Here is a 21598-nt window from a genome sequence, read left to right as displayed (position 1 = left end):
TCCCAAGGATTTCTGGGAGGCTGAAGCAGGAGAATCACAAGATCCTGGCCAACCTCAGCTATTTAGGGAAACCTTATTTCAAAAAAGGCTGGGAATTGTAGCTCAGTAATAAAGCACCCCAGGATTCAATCCCCAGTACCAAAAACAAAGCAAATGTCCAATCTTACTGGCTGACCTACCCAGTGTCACTCTCTCCAGGTAGCTTGACCCTTGTCTTTCCATTCCTACATCATCATTTTATTACCTTCGTTTGACCAGTTTCACTTTTCTTCTCAATCTCAGTTTAGGGTCAAGTTCCCTCTGAAATCAGCATTGGTTCAATTTTGCCACTGATCCATCCTACTCACTAAGGGGCTTGCAGCTACCAGCCCTTTACCACTAGATGGTGTCCTGGAAGAATTCACACCAAATTTTCAACACAGAATCATTTCCAGTGAAGTAGGAGACTTAAACCAAAAAAAAGTTTGGTTTAGCTTGTTTTTATTACCAGGGATTGACCCAAACTCACTTAACCACTGAGTCACATCCTCAGCCCTTTATTTTGAGACAGGGTCTCACCAAGTTGCATAGGGCCTTAAACTGCTGAGGCTGGCATTGAACTTGTGATCCTCCTGCCTCAGCCTCCCAGCTGGAATTAAATGCAGGTACCACCACACCCAACTCTCTAAAAAAGTTCTTTTTTAAAATCATGTCAAAACATCAAATATGAAAGCTGACTATGTTCACTTACTCCTTATTGACAGACATCAGAAATGGCTTAAAAGTTTCTTCATCTGTAAACACTAAACATAGAAGGTAACCTTATCAGATTAACAGTAAAGTGGAAAGTGGTACATGTGTCATACCAGTTAGACTCCAGTTAGAAGTGTTTTAAAGTGCCTTCTTTAAAACTGTGAAAGATAGGGGCTGGGGTTGTAGCTCAGCGGTAGAGTGCTTGCCTAGCACATGCGAGGCCCTGGGTTGGATCCTCAGCACCACATAAAAATAAAGGTATTGTGTCCGACTAAAAAGAAAAAAAAAATTTTTTTTTAAATGTGAAAGATAAACCAGGAGTGGTGGTTCATGCCTATAATCCAAGGAGTTGAGAGGCTGAGGCAGGAGGATCTAAGTTCAAAGTCAGCCTGTGCAACTTAGTGAGACCCTGTCTCAAATAAAAAGAACTTAATGGGGCTGTGACTCAGCCACAGTGCACCTGCCTGTCATGTGTGAGGCACTGGGTTTGATTCTCAGCACCACATATAAATCTAGGGGAAAAAAAAAAAAAGCAGAGGCCAAAAAAAGTCTCCTAGAACTGCAATCTCAGCAACCAACCCTGGGAAGCTGAGGCAGGAGAATCCCAAATTTAAGGCCAGCCTCAGCAACTTATCAAGGCCTAAGCAACTTAGTGTAACCCTGGCTCAAAAAATGAAAAAGGCTGGGGATGCAGCTCAGTAGTTAGTGGAGCACTTGCCTGGCATTCATGAGGCCCTGGGTTTGATCCCCAAAACCACAAAAAGTTGTTGGTGGTTGTTATGGGTACAATTGCCTATGTGCTTGAAACTGTCCCAAAACAAGAGCACAAGAGAAAATGATTATACCCTTGGTTCTACCACTTAAAATAATGGGATTGCTCAAAAGGAAAAACTAATCCAGGCCTCTTAGTTGTAGGTATTACAACACATAGTAATCCCATATTCATATAGTCTTCACTGTATGAAACAATGCTCTGCACCCAGAACTCCAGTTAAGTCCATCCTGCAGCCAGCATACCTCTTGAATCTGGACACTTCGTTATCTATTACAAAATAAGTCTGGAAACTGATGTTTCAACGAGTTCTGAACTCGCCCAAATCTTTTTTTAAATCTTCCACCATACCACAATACCAACTTCAAAAACTCACCTCTCCCCAGCGGCTGGGGAGGCAAAGCTTGCTTAGCAAACTCAGTGATACCCTGTCTCTAAATAAAATACAAAATAGGGTTGAGGATGTAGCCCCTGAGTTCAATCACCACTGCCGCCCCCCCAAAAATTAAAAAACCCACCTCTCAACGCTTTTTTTGTCCCACTTCATGTCATGTCACCCACACCTACAAACTACACCAAAAAAAAGGTAACTCATTCTCCAAATTTTATATTATCATTCATAATGGAAAAAAACGCAGCTCATCAGTGTATATAAACACAAAAGGCAGCCCTAACCCCTCTGGAGCTCCTGGTTCCCTCCCGTGGTGGAAATAAAAACACAAGCTGGAGCAAATGTCCCCGAAAGTACAAGAGACAGGACTAGGGGGAAAGTATACAATTCCTTTTAAACACCACTAATTCATGGCGATACGAAAGATTAGAAAAACGAAATCAACCTCAAGGAACAAGTAGCTATGAAAGTTGAAACATTTAGATTACAGTTTGCCTTTCCTTTTTTCTTGGGGGGCTATGAGGAGACGGTCGCTTAGTCTAACTTTTCTACTAAATCAGTTGCTTTAAAATATTTTACCGCTGGGCTGGGGGTGTGGCTCAGTGGCAGAGCGCTGGTCCAGCAGACGCGAGACCCTGGGTTCCAGGCCCTAGAACCGGAAGTAAAAATAAAGTATTTTAGTAACAAAAATTTAAAGCAAACCCCTGAAGTAAAACGTCGAAAATGCCCAGGGCGCTGCTGGGCCTACTCCGCTGGGCTGCAGCCCGAGGCCTCCCGGGGAGACGCGGTTCTGCGTCCCCAGCCGGTCCCGTCCCAGGCCACACCGGTGCCAAGCAGCCCGCCGCAAGCTCACTCCCCGGACATCCGGAGGCCGCCGGCCGCGCTTCCCGGCCGACGCGGACGCGCAGGAGCGCAAACTTAGTTACATAAACTTAGTTACATAAACTCCAGCGGTCCCAGGAGCGGCCGGCGCCGGGCCGGCTCCCCACCGCCCGGAGCTGTGGAAACCGCCTTGCGCTCCGGCCGGCTGCCCGCCGAGCCTGCCTGCGCGGGGTGCAGGCCGCGGACTCCGGGCCCCGAGCTCCGCCGACCCCGGCGCCCCGCGCGGACGGCCCAGCTCAACCAACTCTCCGCGGCAGCGTGCGGCACTGGCCCGAACCAAGCGCAACCCGAGCCCCGGAACCGGACTCGGACCTCCGCCTAGACCCTCACGGGACCCTCACCCGGTCAAAGCCCGGCCCCAGCCCCGCGCCCGGTTCAAACCCACGACCCGGTGCAGAGCCGGAAGCTCAGGCCGCGGCTCTGAACCCAGCCGCACCCCAAACCCGACCCGACCCAGACCCCGACCCCGGCCAAAAGCAAGGCCGAGACCCAGGCGCCGGCCCCAGCCCGGGGCCCGAAACGGCTCCGACCCCAAACCAGACCCCGGCCTCGAACCCGGCCCAAACCCTGACCCAGACCCCAGACCCAGCCACGGCCACCACCGAGACCCAGACGCTGGCCCGCCAGCCGGACGCGGCTCACCGAGGACGCGGCGGGCGGGACGGGGCGGACGGACGGGTGCTCACGGTGCGGCACGGCTGCGCTGGTGGCGACGCAGCGGCTCCTCGCGCTTTCCTTTCTCTCCTTTCTCCAACAACAAACAGGAAGTACGTCACGCGGCGGCGGCGCAACGACGTCGACTTCCGCCCGGCCGTGACGCCGCGCACGCGCAGGCGCCCCGCACCGCCCTGCCTTCGCGAAGGTTCCGCAACCGCGCGGGCCGTGCGGCGCTTTGCGGGGGGTCGCCGCGCGTGGTGGGGTCGTTCCTGCCCCTTGTCCGCGGCGCTCTCTTCCTGCCTCGTGCACTTGACGAGTGTCCCGCGCCGGTGCTGGTTAGCCGGCACCCTTGGTTCGCTTCTTAGATCCGTTCGCCTGGAACTGACGAAGCCGACCCGAGGGCCCCGGCTGGAAATGCATGGGGAAGCCGGGCCGCGTGCGTCTGTGACCCCAGCCCCGCTGGGCTGGGACGTGGGGCTGCAGGCCCGCCCGGGCGACTGGCCGGGAGCTTGTCGCGCAACGCAGCACGGCCTCGCGGGAGACCCCGGAGGCAGAGGGGTGCAAGTGCGAGGCCAGCTTCAGCTACTTCGGGAGACCCTGTCTGAAAAAAGAAAGAGGGCTGGGGGTGAGGCTCAGTGACAGTGCCCCGGGGTGTACCCTCTGGCACACTCAAGCGCACGGAGGGGGCTGGGAATGTGGCTGGGGTAGAGCGCTCGGGTTCCAACCCCCAGTGCTGGGGCCGGAATTTCCCGGGCCGGTTTCCCACGCATGACAGTGAAGTTCCTCTGCCTTAATCCTTGCACCAAAAGGTAGACCAAACCCAGTAGGTATTTTTCTATTGTTCTGTGGGCCAGCCTGGATTTAGGACGAAATTAATATTGAAATGCCCTATCCCCATGGCTTTTTTTTTTTTTTTCCTTGAGAAAGGAGATACAGCTCTGTGGTGGACTGCTTGCCTGGAATGCAGAAGGGTCTTGGTGCCATCCCCAGCACCTACAAAAAGAGACAGGTCTCTCTGAATTGCTGAGGATTTCTCTAGATTGCAGAGGCCGACCTCAAACTTGGGATCCCCCTGTCTGCCAATGGTTTGTTCTTCAGACTTTCTCTGGGTTTCCAGACATGGTGGCGCATGCCCATGATCCCAGCAACTCTGAAGCTGAGGCCTCTAAATAAAATAGAAAATAGGGCTGGGGATGTGCCTCAGTGGTCGAGTGCCCCTGAGTTCAATCTCCAGTAACCCACCCACCTCCAAAATAAAAATCAACAAACCAGCCTTCCAAGACAGGGGAGGATGTGGTCCAGCTCTTCAAGAGCAAAGTATGGTAGAAGGCTCTGCCCCTTCTCTTCAACAGTGAGTGTTAATAGCAGCAGGCTGGGAATGTAGTTAGTATACTGCTGTTGCTTTAATTTTTTCCTGTATTAAAAAAGTTTTTAAAAAGCTGTGTGTGATGATGCACACCTATAATCCCAGGGGCTTAGGAGGCTGAGGCAGGAGGATCACGAGTTCAAAGCCAGCCTCAGCAAAAGTGAGGTACTAAACAACTCAGTGAGACACCGTCTCTAAATAAAATACAAAATAGGGCTGGGGATGTGGTTCAGTGGTGGAGTGCTCCTGAGTTCAATCCCTGGTAACCACCCCCCTAACACAAAAAAAGTTAAAAACAAAAACAAAACCCCAGAAAAATGCAAACGGACCACACCAAGGAAGTGAGAATCACGGACACCACAGTGCTCTACCAGCAGACCAGCATGGAGAGGGAGGGTGAGGACTCATCTTTGGGCCACAGTGCTGGGTAGAGCCTCCTGCACGCAGGGGCACCCACGAACGCGGCCAGCACAGCTCCATCTACTCCAGTGCTAAGGTGATCACAGCTATAAATGACACTTCAAGAGGAGTTTATAAATCTGATAAATGCATAAACTGTTTTAGCAGTGTCAATTCAGGGCTTAGAAACTGACCTCAATTCTTCTAGTGACAAAGAAAGATGACTCTATCCACTTAAAATTCTATGTTCTGTGACCAGTCTCCAGAGCCTCTCACACAAATTAGTTCGGGAGGACCATCACCAGCTGAAAAATGAAAATGGTTGGTGCGCAAGGGTCAGGCCTCATCTGCAGTTCTGTCAAAGTCAGGGGCAGGCCGCAAGTCGCTGGCCAAGCGTGCTCACCTTGTTACTTGGTTCTACCTTGGACACTCCAATTTGGATTGGGCTCTATAATACCTAAAAAGTGCTGGTAAAATTTACATTTTGGTTTTCAGAGGGCAAATGTGGAAGAGCAGCTGACTCTACCAACTGCCAGCTGTGCGCCGCTATCCAGGGGGATGAGTGTTCTTCTATACAGAATCACTGTAGGAAGCGCATGGGCAGAGGCAGAGCCTGGAACACTGCCTAGAACGAGGACCCACTCTGGGGCAAGTGCTGCTGAGTACTTCATAATAAAGGTCATTTTTTGTTTTTTTTGTTTTTTTTAGAAAACCTAATAGCTTGATTATGGATTATGCCTTGATTTTTATCATTTTTAAGGAATGGCTTAACAGCAGGAAGTATAAAATGATTTGGGGTGGGATTTTCCATCAAAAAAACGAGGAATCCTTTAAATCCTATTTTAATCCTATTCTTAGCCCAAGAGGTCTTGGTGATAATGATTTCAATTCTAAAGCAACTGGATGCCCAAAACGGTGAACTTTCAGGACTGGGGGTATAGCTAGTGGTAGAGTGCTAGCCCACCATGCACAGGCCCTGCATTTGGTACCAGCACCAAACAAAACCAAAAAACCAGTGATCCTTTCACTAATTCTTAAAATCTTCAATGATTAACGAAGTGGCAGTAAGTCACTGCAACAAAATTTTAATTAAATGCTTGAACAAAACAAAATAGGGCCAGCGTAGAAAATAACTACTATAGCATTATTAAATACAGAGATTTCTATGTCCTGAAAGACAAGCCTGTCATAGGAAATTATGACACTCTCCAGAGGTGCTGTAAAACAACGGAATCATCTGGCACAAGCACGGAGTCTGGTCTCCCACGTGAGGGAAAGCGTTTCCAGCAAAGATCCCAGAGTTTAATTAAAACCTAAAAGGAAAATACATATGCCACCATAACGCTCTTATTCAGATAAAGCTCCCACAACAATTATAAGTCCTGAATAGGTGAGAGCGTATTTTTAACTTGGAAAAATCACATAACCGTCAATCTTTTAAGAAAGGATTTATTAAGGGCTCAACATGTGAACTTCAACATCTACTTAGAGACAGAGATAAGTAATTAAAATAAAGTGTGCAAACATGCATCACACCCATCTGTTCAAATTATGAATTCAATGATGCATTAGCCCTGTATTCACGCAATCAAAACATTATCAGTTACTTTCACTGCTGCTAATGCTCATGCTCCTAAGTGAAATGTGTTGTAAAATCAGGCAGAATGGGCTGCAGAGAGACTCTTGGACTTGTAGGATGAATAAGCATTCCTTAATTAGCCCATCAGGTTAAGTGCAAGCATTAATGTGCCTTTCCTAAAGTCTAGCTTGACATATTCCTCCAAACATGGCCAAGAAGAAAGTTCCATTAGCAGTATTAATACAAGCTTAGTTGATCATTTTCATTCAATTAACTTCTTTCAATTAAATAGATAGCTTGACAAAAGCAGTGATAAAAGACCTGAAGGGACAGTCGATGGCTCTGCCTGAGCGCTGCCGGGCGCGGGGTCGCTGGTGGGAGAGGAGCTGTAAATCCAGCACTCAATTTGGGAAGTGCACCACGTCTGCCCGCCCTCCGTTAATGAGCAGTTTCAGCTGACCTTTGCTGCTGACGTTTGCTGCTGATGAGGCAGCACCCTCCCTCTCCGCCCCACAGCAGTGACACTCCCAGTGGTGTTGGTTCCCAGCCAGCACCCAGCAAAGGAACATCCCCCCACTTTCTGCGTGTGAGAACGACACATCTTAGCATAATTCATATGCGCCTAGCATTAAAAATGAGTGACCAATCCTACCTTTGTTACTCTGCCTTTAAAAAGATGAAAAACTGTAAAAGCTGTTTGAGATCTATTAGTGAAAAATAAAAAGGAAAACATTTATCCAGGCAAAGTGGCACACACCTATCATCCCAGAGATTTGGGAGGCATGAGGCAGAGAATCCTAAGTTTGAGGCCAGCCTCAGCAACTCAGCAAGGCCCTAAGCAACTCAGCAAGGCCCTGCCTCTACATAAAACAGCTGGGGGACATGGCTCCGTGGTTAAGTGTCCCTGGGTTTGATCCTTGGTACAAAAAAGAGAAAACTTTAATCATTTATACCTTATCAAAGAAAGTCCTTTGACAATTTACAAGATGCATGTGACAATATCAAAAACAAGGTATTAAAATGAGGCAAATGCAAAAATAAAGGTAACTTTTCTTAAAAAGTTTTGTAAATTAAAAAACATGCTTGAAACAAACCTGTATTTCTATTATTCTGAAATCAATCAGGCCAAAACCAAATCTAGGCTTATTTAGCCCCAGGAAACGACACCTGCCCGTACATGGAATACCTTAAACAACTGAATCCAACGCTTCTGCTCCATCTGTATACATTGCTGCATCTCAGCGCTGGTGGTGACGCCTATGCTCTGAAAGGCGGTGACGTACTCCTCCCGCACCTCGGGCTTTGTTTCCGGGTAGGCCAGCTTGATGATGCCCAGGCAAGCGTCGCGCAGGCAGCGGGACAGGGCGACCAGCTCCTCCAGCGTGAAGGGCATCATGGACGACCGCCTCTGCCCTACAACTGCAAACACCCCCGTTTCCAATCAGCCCCCTTTCCCCTCTCTCAACATGGCATGCACACTGCGAAGGCTTGGAAGCTGCCCACTCTCTGTGAAGACCGACAGCCTCTGGGCAGCAGCCAAGGAGCTCCTCAGAACGCTCACCTTCTATGGGGTCGCCAAAGAACTCATTATCGTGGGTGGAAATCAGTGAGTGGCTGAAGAGGGAGCTGAAGAGGTAAAAGAGCGGGATGATGCGGCCCGAGTCCTCGAAGGACATGGGAGAGCCCCTGGATATCACCTGGAACAGCGGCACCATCGATCTTGGGGTGGAGACAGGGAGGAAAAGAGCTATCCAGTTATTTCAAAATCAGGTTTAGTTTGGGGTCTAATTAGGAAATGATATTAGACAAATGAAAACTACAGTGACATTAACAATAAAATGACTTGAAGGCAAGGCAGAGTCACTGGGGCAACACAGGCCAGTCAGGGGTACAGACCTGGCTTCCCCCCAGGACTGCTCTTCCTGCCAGTGGGCACTCAGCCCAAGGCCGAGGCCCTGGAGAGGGCGCTGGGAGGGCGATGCGGACTTCCCTCCTACGAGGAACACCACGGCCTCCTCTCCACCTGGCAGTCAGCAGAGGTCCCAGAGACTCACGGAGCTCCCGACTACCGGAACTTTCCAAACAGCTCCACACGCAGTTTCTGCTTTCGGCTGGCTCATTTCAGTGCCCCGTGCACTGGCCAGCCCCACTCCTCTCCTGCTGGCCCCCTCTGAGCCAAGCAAGCACTGAGGTGGCACAGTGGTGGGGCAGCCTTTAGGGAAGGCAGGGTCTCTACCACTCTGAAGAGCTCTGACCTGTTCAGTGAGTCCACATCTTTCAGCGGGAGTCTGCTCCCTGCCCCTCTGCAAGTCCAGTTCTTCAACTGGTGGGCATTTAGTAACAGTTCCATGTCTCCTCGCAGTCCCATTCGCCTGGCTTAGCAAACCTACATGGCACCACCCTCACGCCTCCCTGACATGGCGAGATCCGCCAGGACCAGGTCCACAGGGCCAGCTGCCATTCTGCACGCCCGAACACGGCAGACATACCAGGCCAGGCACTGACGCTGGGCAGGATAATCAGTCAATCCGTGAGTTAAGGAAGGAAAGCCATCCATCCAAAATAAAACGCGGTGGGGACAGAGAACGGCAATCGTACCTTACAGTCAAAGGGAAGGCAGAAGGCTGACTTAACTGTACAACCCTGGCTTTGTCCCCAGCCCGGCCCTCACACCTCCAGAAGGACTCCCCACCATGCCTTGTGCAGCACTACCCACACAGTGGCGTTCAGCAAAAAATTTGCTGACAAGCAGAAGAATTTAATGTCCTACGTTTAGGTGGTATTTGTAAAAATAATGGTCAGTACCTTTTAGTTCCCTGGCCACTTAATGAAAAACCACAAAAATAACTGATACTACTTAGGAGAACATGCTATTTAGGGGAGTACAGCAGCCAGGCGGGCAGTTTCCTGAGTCTAAGCAGTGCTGGGCCCACTTCACTCAGTCCTGCTCAGAGTCCTGTGTGCACGGCTCAAGAACCATGCTCTAGGGACACCATGTGGATCATGTGAACCCCTGGGGATCAACCAGCACTCCCTTGTTCTCTTTAGCCCATGAGGACGCAAGAGGAATGGGTCCTTCTGACTGGAGCAACAGAAAACAGGACTGGTAAAGAGGGCCCGTGTGCGCTGGGGACCTGCAGCTGGGGAACAATGAAACAACAGTGTTTGGGTCCTCTGCTGACCATGCTTCCTGCTGTAAACACAGACTCAAATCTCTCTGACACAGGGTCCATCTCAGAAGACTTATGAGCAGATTAAAAGTCCATGATTTATAGAAATGGAAAAGACACTGATTCATAACTTGGGGAAGTTGGTTGAATTACTGCCCCCTGTTTCTACCCTCAGAATGAAGGTTTGCACACTATCTGTGGGGACCCAGCAGCACCTTAAATAGTTTCCTGCCTTCTACATAAGCTGCCTACCAAGTGGACATGCGCCTAGAATCTTGAGCACTACTCAAGATAGCTGGCCTATCTGCACATGCTGAGCACATGGGGCAGAGCACCTAGGTGTTAGGCTCCGGTAGAGGGATGCCCACCAGAAAAGGGCAGCCAGCTGGCTGTGAGTTCCTGAAACCTGACAAGGAGGACACCCGGGGTCCAACTCCAACAGCAAGTATTTAAGGTGAAGTATGCGAATAAAAATATCACTTGCAAAAATGTCTGATGCGCTGAAATGGTTGCTCACTGGGACAAGTAGCTAGACACACTGGCTGTTCCTAGCTAGCCCAGCTGCAGGGCAGAAGGATCTCAGGCCCAAGTCTCAGAGCTCTCAACACATTCCCTCAGGACTCTGCTGTGCAAGTCTGGTTGCAAAACTATTTTCAAATTAAATTCAGTGCCACTCTTAAAAACATTGTGTACTTCAGCCAGGTGCGGTGGCGCATGCCTGTAATCCCAAGGACCCAGGAGGCAGAGGCAGGAGGATCACAAGTGTGGGGCCAGCCTAGCAACTTAGAGACCTCTCTCAAAATAAAAAAATAAGAAGGGCTGGGGATGTGCCTCAGTGACACAGCGACTCTGGGTTCAATCCCCAGTGCCACACATTCAAAAAATTTATGTATTTCATTTAAATTTTTATTCTTGACAGCAAATATGAAACATATGTAATTGGAAGATATCAATATACAGGACAGTTCTTAAGAGGACTTTGTGTGAATAAATTGAATAAAAGAAGTTCTCAACTGCCTTTTTAGAAATATTGTTTTCAAAAACCCATATAACTTTATCACCTTATAAAATATTATTAATTTAATATAATTAACAATATCTCAATTGTCTTTCATACACAAGGACTCCATTTCCTCACCAAGAGACAAATGCCATAAACAAGTCAGGCAGTCCTTGGTGGTGTCTCTGTTGCTAAGCGGGGATACTCACTGGGAAATGATAATTTCCTGTCCTAACAATCCCCAGTCTCCTTCGGCCCTAAGTAAACCGGTCACTCATGAAAACCCAGGCTCTCAGGGCTGACACAGGCAGGAGTGGCTGAAATGTGCCTGGTACCACAGCACAATGGCACATATTCAAAGCCTCCTATTTCAGACAGAAATATTCTAGACATCAGGGTATCCTCTGTGGCTCTCATTTGTCTGTGGGTACTCTCAAGGTTGACTTAAGATAAACCACTCCACCTTCTTGAGTTTTCAGCAGACGCGGGGTCACCACTAAAAACTCCCTACTGCCAGGCACTGTGGTGCACATCTGTGATCTCGGCAACTGGGAGGACTGAGGCAGGAGGATCACACACCCTGTCTCAAAATAAAAAGTAAAAAGGGTGGGGATGTAGTTCAGGGGTAAAGCACCCCTGGGTTCAATCCCAGAGACCAAAAACTAAAGCCAACCAATGAAGAAGAAAAACACAAGAACAAAACAAACCCTCTCTTTTCCTCACAGATGCTTAAGATTAAATAAAGGCAAAGCAGGACAGTGATGCTGTCCACAGTGACGATCCCCTTTGTTAGGAAGCACAGTTCATGCAGATGACCAAATCCCAGTTCCAATCATTCAGGGGCTGACAGGGACTGACTGAAAGGCACACATCTCAGCACAGGGTCTTGCTGCACACCACCCGACATGCTACAGACCAAACTGGACTGCAGAGGAGTGGAGTGCAGAAATCCCAGACCCTCACCCCAACCCACCAACCTCTCGTGTATATGAAAAACCAACTCTTCCTTCCATTCTATCAACTGAGCTACTCTTAATAATGCATAAAAATAACTGTAAAACAAGGCACTAATTTTGGTGTGTGTGAAATTAAGACCATTCAGAATTTTTCCTCTAAAACAAAGCCGAGCACTTCCAAAAGCCCTCCTGCCGCACTGTGTCAGGCATGGGGGCCACAGCAGGAGGCCCACAGGTGAGCAGATGCAGTACATACCCTGTGATCATCCGTGTTGTCATGGAAGAGATGAGGACCCAAAGGTGCCGCAGAAACCTGGCATTGAAGGCCAAACTGTAGAGAAGCCTGAAAAGAAGCGGGAGTGGGGGACAAAGAGAAGCAGTCAAGTCATCGCTCAATGCACTTCCTATAAAGCAAAGCTGTACTTGAAGACAAGGCCCAATTAAGAACACAGCCACAGTGACCTCACAGCGAGCTCCCGTCTGACATGACCCTGGTGCAGAGCCACCGGCGGGGCAGCCTGAGGCACCCACACAGGCTGAGGCTGCTCCCCCAACATGCTGTGACATGGTCTCCTGCTCACAGGGACACTAATGGTATGCACTTAGAATCTCTACCTAATGACCGACTGAAGTCACTGTCCTGAAACAAACACAAAAAAATAAGTTTAACATCTCAAAAATCATTTCTATGTAAAAAGACATTTTAAAACTAAGAAGTTTTGAACAGCATTTCCTCTATCACACCAATTAGAGACTGGAGAACTCTGAAGAATGGGCAGAGCTGGACTCTGAACTGGCTCTGGGCTGAGTGCTGCACTGTGATAGGAGACATGTTCTAGTTATAGCGGCATCATCAGAAAATATCTCCTATGAACTTTTTTTTTTTTTTTTAATGCAAGGGTCAAAAAAAATCTCAACATGTGTAAGATGAATTCACAGTAAGACCCAGGTAGGAAAATATGATTTTTAGGAAGGAATGTTGGCTACGTGTGGCTCGCCTGTAATCCCAGCAACTCAGGAGGCTGAGACAGGAGGATCACAAGTGTGACATCAGCCTCAACAATTTAGTGAGAACCTAAGCAACTTAGCAAGACCCTCTCTCAAAATAACAACTAACAAGGGCTGTGGAGGTGGCTCAGTGGGATTGAACCTCTGGGTTCAATCCCCAGTACAAATAAAATAAAATACTCGTTAGTTTTATTTGACCTTCACGAAAGAATGCAAATTTTAACATGATCAATAGTTGATTAAATCCATTCATTATACTGAAAATACTAACAAAAGCAACCATGAAATCATAGGCAAAGAAATAAATTTATTTCTTTCTCCAGTACATCTTTAAAATCATTATAAATTTTTTTATAAATCACATTATCAATATATAATATTTAATTCTGCATATACAATGAAAGAAATCTATTTTTGTCCATTCAAGTTATTAATAATCATTTTATCCTACATTATTAAAGCATGAAACATGAACTTGTACAACTATGTAAAACAAATTAAAAAAAACAAAAAACAAAAAACCATGAACTTGTAAACCAAGAGCGAAAGACCATTTGCTGTTGCTGCACATCCACTGTGCTGGGCACACACAGCCCCGTGCAGGGCACACAGCTCCAAAGTGTGATTAGCAGCACCGGGTGCTCCTACGCTGGCTCATTCTACTAGTTTTTGTTGGCGGGGGGGGGGGGGGGGAAGAATCAAACATACACAATTGATCTGGGATGCCTTGATATGATGTATTTATATAAGAACTATAGGCAAATTATGGTGCCAACTGTCCTGGCCCCTCAAACAATACCTTTAATACTCGGTTTCAAAGCTTTTAGACCTGTTGCTAGAGCAAACAGTCAGGCCTAGAAGAACATGCCAGCCCATCTCTTCCAGGACAGACCAGGACGAGGGGCAGAGTTATGGTGCAGACACCCGTGGGTGCAGAAGGAGAGGGTAGGAGAAGTGGGACGGGTGATCGAAAACCAAGAGATCAAGCAAGGCTGGGAAAAGCAGCCTGAGCCACAGGTCAAGTCAGAGGTGACTCCAAATATCTGGTATGAAAGGCTCTGCTAAAAATCCACAGTCCAAGGAATAGGAAGTGTTTCTGAAAGCAAAGGGAGTCACCGTGAGGTTTAAGCAAGGTGGCTTTGCTTCCAAAAATCTAGTGTGGCAACACCTGAAGCAGACACATTGTGGAGACAGAAGGCAGGCAGGACACTGCTGGAAGAAAGTCTAAGTCCACTCCCCAGGACAGCGTGGCCCAGGGACTTCCTGAGAGGATGGGCCTGCTCCAGGCATGCTGCAGGGTCCTTGCATGTGCTTAACCCATGTGCAAGGCACTGCGGCTCCAGGACTGGGCACAGACAGCACCATGAATGACGGGGACATTCGCCAGCATAGGACGGATGGAGGGCCTCAGGGAGGTGTGTGGGTGTATGGGAACAGGTCCCTCCCTCTACCTCTCCATGAAGCTGGAGCACCAAGGTGTCAGCAGGCTAAAGAGAACCCGGAGAGTCGACCTAACTCAGGTGAAGCTGTTATGTGAAAGAGATCACCTGGAAAATCAACTGAAAGAAAAAGGCCCAAAAAGTAAAGGAAAAAGAAGCAAAGCTTTCAAAACACTGAGACAGAGAGAGAACCCATGAAGGAGACCACAAAAGAAACCCAGGAGTGAAAGAGAAGGCAGGAGAGGAGCATCTGCGGAGGAAGCGGGTGGAAGGGCCAAGAGAGGAAGGATGAAGAATGTCGCATGTGGGGCTGGGGCTGGGGCTGGGGCTCAGTGCTGGGGCACTTATGAGGCATATGTGAGGCATTAGGTTTGATTCTCAGTACCACATAAAAATAAATAAAAATAAAGGTCTGCCAACAACTAAAAAACATATATATTAAAAAAAAAAAAAAAGAATGTAGAACGCCACGCCAAGCCCGCCCATGAGGCCACTGAGGCCCTGCTCAGCTCAGAGTGGCGCACCTGCCCACTGGCCCACAGAACGTCACAGGAGGCACACGGGCTACAGCCCCCGAGTGGGCACTTTCAGACAGGCTGCCGCAGGTCCCTGCCTGAAAACCCCTGCTGCCATTAGACCTGGGGGAGTTTGGACAGTGCCCTCCTGGACCCATCCCACAAGGGAACCATCTAGGATCTATTCACATTTTTAAGCAGTAATATATTTTTTGCAGTGTGGGGACTGAACCCAGGGCCTCCTGCATGCTTGCCAAGCACTGCCCTCCCAGTACAAGGAAAAAATAACTTTAAATCCAGATTTTCCTCAGACTCACAAGTCCAATAACAAGACATGCAATGTCCTCTCAAATAAAGAAGCTAGGACTGGGGATGTGGCTCAACACAAGCTCCAGGTTCCATCCCCAGCACCTCAAAAAACAAGTGAAAACAGCAGCTAGCAACTTACTCTATTTCACCCAGATTCAAGCAGCACAGAGACAGTAGGGCTGTAAAGACCTCCACACACATGCTCATTAGTGCCCACTCCGTACGTTTCTCTAAACAAATACAATCAGATATTCTTACCCTTTCCCTCTTTTTTACACAAAAAGGAGGTAATTATGAGTACTGATCTCTTAATCTTCCTTTTTCATGCACACATCTGTCTTGGAAATCTTTGCATACCAGTCTAAATGGGACTCTACAATCTTTTACACTAACAATCAATGTAAAACAGAAATTAAAACTGCAAATCCAAGCTCTAAAAAGACGATGAACTGATATTAGCCAGACAGGAGTTGAGGATGAGTTATCAGCTTGGGATATGTCAATCATCTTTTAAATACTTAAAAAAAAAATCAAATCTGAAAGGAGTTAAAATCTACAAAAGTTAAAGCAAGGCTATGTGCTATTTCATGAGCTCTGGAAACACTCTCAATACTGGTTTCCTGGAAGAGATAGGTGCTGTGCCCATGAGGTCCAGTCTGTACAAAAGGGGCTCCACCTACTCAGCACCCTAAGCAGTTCACTGGGGCACTCAGTCCAGGGCAGTGCAGAGTCAACTAGTGGCCACTACCCAAAGCAGCAGGCTCTGTGGCACATGAGAGCAAGGAGGCCCTGGCTTAGGTCACCCCCAGCTCTGCAGCAATTGCCTGTACAGAGCCTAAGGATGACCTGGTCACAGTTCACAGTGCCCTGCCTCTCCCACTGCAGTGGGCAGCAGAGAGTCAGGGAATGCTCACCAGGCCACTCTGATAGCTGGTTCACCTTTCTCTTGGCCCTTGCCAGAGAATGCTGCGCTCTGTGTGTGTGACAGGGTGATATTTTGCAGAGACAGAACTCCATGGGGGGACAGGAATCTGCACAGGTCCCACTGACAGGTGGTGCTTTCTGCAGCCTGCCTGTGCGACATCAGCACAACAGCTGCTTCTGCTCTGCACTACACCCAGCTGTTTCTCAGATATCCAACCAGCCACTGTCACTCCAAGTGGGAAGAAACAGCTTAGGACCACCATTGAGACCATCTAAGTTCAAATGAACCACCTCACAAAAAAGTTGGGCATCTGTTTTAGTCCCAACCAAAAGTTTATCTCAGAGCCTTGTAAAACAAACATTTACCTACTAGAGTAAACTGCCAAGGGCAACCTGATAAACCGGGTGTTATGAAAACAGCCCAAGAAGAAATGTTCACATACTGGCTGTCACAAAGGTCTGCGTCCAACTTTCAAGACAGGTAGCCTGGTCTACACTCTCATTTGCAGGTGTTACAGAATCAGACATGACCTGACCTGCTGAGGCAGCATGTATGGGGCCAGGAAAGATGCCAACAGCATTAGTTGGTTTAAAAAAAAAAAAAATTCCATTTTCTACACAGCTGAACTGATGGGGACCTGCGCCCCGGCCAGGGCATGCTTGGCTCTGCACATGGACCCCAGGGAGACCTGCCTGACTTTGGGCACCATCATGCGGTGCTGCACCATCAGCGTGTGGCAGATGGAGGCCATCCGGGTGAAGACCTCCTCGCTGGCCGAGTCCCTCCACACCAGGTTCAGCAGGGCACTGGTCTGCTGCTTCGTGTCCAGCTTCTTTAGACATTCCTCGGTGATGTATGGGGCAGAGACTCTGCCGTCCTCCTGAAACACACAAGTCCTGCTGAGTGGAGGGCACTGCTAGGACTCGCCTGCCCCCAACATCAACGCTTTCCAGGAGAAAATGGGGAACATTACAGGCAGCCTCTCTAGGTCACTGCTCACGCCAGTTTTATACAGTGGATGACACAAAACGGTCACATTCAGTTTTTGCCTGCCAATATGACCTTCTTCAGTATTTACTTTTTTGGGCAGTGTGGGGCACAGGGTATTAAGCCAGGGTGCTTAACCACTGGCCTCAAAATTGCAATGCTCCTGCCTTAGTCTCTTGAGTCACTGGGATGACAGGCATGTACCACCACACCTGGCTTAGTATTTACATTTTATGAAAAATTCATTTCATACATTGTAGAGTGAGTTGTACCGAGACAGCAAACATGGTATATCCATACTACTTTCTGAGGGCATTTCCATTTTAAATTATCAGAGATTATTTTAAGCAAAATAAGTAAAAGTATCAATTTTTTTTTTTTTTTAAATCAAAGGGCGTTCGTGGTAAATTTAGTCTTCACCATTTTAATGGTTTGCTGAGAGAAGCCCTGGGCTGTGCATGCAGCTCCTATGGGTAAGGCACTCCAAAGGTTCCTCCTCCTGCCCACAGCTGGAAACATCAGCGCTAGCTTGTCTTATCACTTTCAATATTCGGCCAAACTTAACAGCGCCAACTGAACACTGCTTCAGAGTAAAAGCTGAAACTCCACCTGTCAACCTGAGTCTTTAAGGAGCAACATGAATGTCAGACCATACACGTGGGCACCGCTGTTCTGGAGTGTAGAATTTTAAAATCAATTGTACATGTAAGTAAACAGATTACACAGAATCCTAAGGACAAGGAAGTTTATTCAGGGCAAACTGACCACTAAGAACCTCAGACAACCAAATCAGGCCACAGGCGAAAAGGATGTAGCAGACCTGGCTAAAAACAAAAGGAGGACTCTTAGCTCCCACGTGGGCCACTAGTCCTCCATTCCAAGGCGGACAGGAGAGAAGGGACAAGACCAGGCAGGGGAAAAATGAAGAGGATCAGACAGAGCACAAAGCCATGTGATCAACAGGCCCTGAAACCTTACGTATTAAAAAAGAGGAAAAGTAAAGTATAGTAGCTTTTCCACAGACTTAACAAGAAAAAAACACTCACCAACAACCTCACTGTCGAGTGTAGGCTGCACAACCTCAGCCAGCGGGCCTGTGGTTCCCTCTGCTTAGGGGTCTCCACAGAGTTTCCCTGTGGCAACGTCCAGCAGAGGAGGAAGTGTCTGCCGCCTCCCTAGCTAACACAGCCTATGCCCTCTTTGCCATACTGGCAGTAGTTTACATAAATCTCATTTTCATAGATTCTGTGGAAGGCAACTTAAAAATTTTACTTTGTTCTAAAACCAAAAATTTTACCTATATTCTATCTACAGACCTCATTCTTTAGTTGACTCTACAACAGAATCCATATTTTGGTGCACAGTTCTGAGTCTTGACAGATGAGACATTATCAGCACCCACCAAAAAACTCAGTTTCACTTCTTTGTAGGAGCCCTCAACCAGCCGTGACCCTGGCAGTGACCCTGTGCTGCTCTTCCCCTCCGGCTGAAGAAGCTGTCTGGTAAAGGACAGTACTGACCCACCCTCACGTCAACAGACACTGAAGTTTTCTTCCACCTAGACCACCAGGCCACTCTCAAGTGAGCACTATCAGTACGAGACTCCAGATGGAAAACAAAACCCAGCAGCCTGTCACAGCCACACCTCAAGCCTTTTCATGTAGGAGGAAAAAATGGTCAGCATCAGGTTTATATCTAAGCAAACACAATTTCATGGGTGTCCATGTGATCATAATGCCTTGTATTACTTGCAGTAAAACAGAACAAAGGGGGCTGGGGTACTAAGTTCAGCGGCAGAGCCCTGGGCTCACTCCCTAACACCAGGGAGAAAGGAGGAAGGGGAGCTTAAAGATGTGACCATGGATTCCAAAGTGAGTCCTGACACGCCTTCCACGCCCAGCAGTGCTCACAGGACAGGAAGGAGAGTTCACCTTGGGCTCAACAATCTCACTGCAGGAAATGCTTCATGAGCAATAATTAATACACAAATGACCTGACTTAGCCAAGACCAAGCTACATACCGCCACGTCACCCCCTCACACACACAGAGAAAACCACGCAGGGTGGTGGGTGCGAGGAAGGGCCCCGGGGTCAGGGAGCCAGAAAGGCTCCTGGTGCATCTCAGGGCCTGGTGTGGGCTTACGGGGCTGGTGGGCTTGTCGGCCTCCTCGCTCTCGTCCTCAGAGTCGCTGGTGGAGTCCTGGGAGCTGGCGCCGGCAGGAGAGGCAGGTAACTGGGAGAGGAAAGTCTGGAGCACGTGCAGATACACCAGCAGGCCCTCCTCAGAGAGCACCCCTGGTGAAACAAGCACCACAGCTTTAGTTAGTGCCACCCACGGAAGGGAACAGGTATGACCTCCTCCTACCCGAGGAAGCATTTCAGCTTGAACTGAGTGTTTAAAATTCCAACTGTGCTTTGCTATGAAGTAGATTTGGTCCTTGTCCCAGAACAACCAAAACTCTTAGGTGTCCTGAAAGCAAAGAGGGTCCCTAGGGAATCCCGAGGATGCAGCCTGAACTCATGCTGATGAGGTGATGGGGGCGAGGGGGCCTCGACAGCCTGCCCTCCCACCCACAGGTACCAGGGAGCGTTCGAGGCGGTGTGCCCTCCTAAGTCCCTTGCCCAATGAGTCTCTGCTTCTGGCTGTCCATCTATGTCCTTTGTAACAGACTGGTAGCCATCAGAAATGCTGCCCTGAGTTCTGTGAGCTGCTTACAAATTATCAAACCTAAGGAGGGACTGAGGGAATCCAATTTTTGTGGGTTGTTCAGAAGATGGGTGACAACTACCATGTGCACAAAGTGTGTGAAGGCGGGCAGGCTGGCGGGTCTGAGTCCTCAAGCTGTGGGGGTCTGTCCCTACCTCCAGGGAGACAGGCCAGAACTGAAGTGATCACAGGCCACCCAGAGGCAGCTAGGGTGAGCGGGAAACCAGCTTCGTCTTCCCTAGGTCCCTCGGTTCTAACCGTGCACACATACAGGAGTTAACGCTCCCAGAGGCAAGCCTTCTGATTCCAGAATGGGCACACCAGAAAAACCCACGAGCCTCAGAGAACACAGGCCGGAAGAGCAGCCTTCCCTTTGTGCCTGGAGACCAGCCCAGGGACAAGGCAAAGCGCCCTGCTCAGGCCCCACCCAGGAAGCCATCTTTACCACGTGACACTTGCCACAGCGCAGCCTTCTCCCGGCTCATCTGCTCATGCTACCTACGTAGGAGTTCAGGTAAAATGTATCTTGTGTTTCATACCCAAGTAATTTTCGCCAACAGTTAAAACAAAATAGAAAAGCCACGGTGCTCCACGGCTCCTTTTTGAACATCTACTCTCTAGTAACAACAGTGCATTCAGAAAGGGCTCGTAAGGGAAAGCGGTCTGTACATCTGCTAAGGCCGGGATGATGAAGCGGAAAATCTGATCTGTAAAAGGTGCTGCCAGAAACTCCTCTGTGAAGGCTGAGAAAACTTGCTGCCTGAAAAGGAAAAGGAGAGCTTTGTGACACCAGAGCACGTTACTCACCAAGGGACAGTCAATTAACTGAACATTCCTCTAACAGACAGCTACTTCCTCGACCGATCCAGGTGACCAACCTGAAGTCAGCCTGATCCACAGCCTCCCTAGTCAGGTGACGGCCACATCCTGACAGTACCGGGAAGCTGAAAATAACCAGGCCACCAGAATTCCAGAATCCTGTGAGGCTGCAGGACGACACAGCACACTAGTGCTGTTCCCGTGAACTCAGCCACACTGATTCAAGTCTGTATGCACAGCAGCATCCCATAGAGACGCCTGACAGCCAGACGCCCCTCCACCACCCCCTCTCACCCACCTTGCACCTTCTGGGCAGGAGCTGTAGGTAAAGTGCAACGGTTTTAGGACATTCTCCAGCAAAATTTTTGCTATAGGAACTCGAGATAAATCAGAATATTCAATACTTGATGGAAGCTTGCTGTTGATCAACAAATAGAGAGACCTATAATACCCTAAAAGAAAGGAAAAAAACATTTAAAATCGAGTACTTTTTTTTTATATTGAGGAAAACTTTTATTAATCTATTTTTTGGACAGTACTAGGGGTGGAACCCAAGCCCTTGCACATGCTAGCCAAGTGCTCTACCACTGAGCCACATTATTTTGAGACAGTGTGTCACTAAGTTGCTGAGGCTGGCCTTAAACTCACAATTCTCCTACCTTAGCCTCCTGAGTGGCAGAGATTACAGGCATGCACCAATGCCCCACAACATTTCTCAACTTTTAAGTTCCTTTTATAAATCTCTACAAGTCCAAATTTAAGTAAATTCTTCTCTAACATTTCACTAAGGAAAACTTGAAACAAATATGGAAGTCATCCAAATGGCACGTAAGCCTCGGCACCCACCACTCGGTACCAACAGCGTCAATGCCAGCCATCTATACCCTTATGTCTCATTGCATCTGTATCCACTCATGTAGAGGCAAATCTAAGACAGGGTTATTTCAGTATATCCTCAAAAGCTAAGGACACTGTGTGAATGTGT

The 21598-nt window shown here is 48.4% G+C and overlaps 2 protein-coding genes across 8 annotated transcripts in view; both read right to left on the bottom strand.

Moving 5' to 3' along the window:
* The window catches only part of Dnajb6 (DnaJ heat shock protein family (Hsp40) member B6), a 61587-nt gene extending 58023 nt beyond the window's left edge, over positions 1-3564 (bottom strand). For 5 of the 7 annotated variants that reach the window (XM_058573197.1, XM_046422878.2, XM_058574022.1 and 2 more), the window contains exon 1: positions 3420-3551. The gene's annotated coding sequence lies outside the window, so the exon portion shown is untranslated. Of the gene's footprint in view, positions 1-2474; positions 2545-3419 lie in introns of all 7 variants that reach the window. The other 2 variants (XM_058573451.1, XM_058574353.1) reach the window with 2 other exon arrangements.
* A 216-nt stretch (positions 3565-3780) lies between these two features.
* Ube3c (ubiquitin protein ligase E3C) lies at positions 3781-21065 on the bottom strand (the record flags this gene model as incomplete). The annotated part of the gene is given in 8 exon segments (XM_058572886.1): positions 3781-4035; positions 7965-8197; positions 8340-8497; positions 12161-12247; positions 16793-16980; positions 19231-19382; positions 20334-20554; positions 20912-21065. Coding segments are annotated over 8 exon segments (1433 nt in total), but the record flags the coding sequence as incomplete, so codon positions are not given.
* Between the last annotated feature and the right edge of the window lie 533 nt (positions 21066-21598).

This window comes from Marmota monax, unplaced genomic scaffold, assembly GCF_021218885.2.
Source record: "Marmota monax isolate L192 unplaced genomic scaffold, Marmota_monax_Labrador192_F-V1.1 WCK01_AAM20220418_F8-fsc00275, whole genome shotgun sequence".
In the NCBI taxonomy this organism is placed as follows: Eukaryota; Metazoa; Chordata; class Mammalia; order Rodentia; family Sciuridae; genus Marmota; species Marmota monax.
Note: the sequence above shows the minus strand (reverse complement) of the source record. Positions and strands in the feature narration are given on the sequence as shown.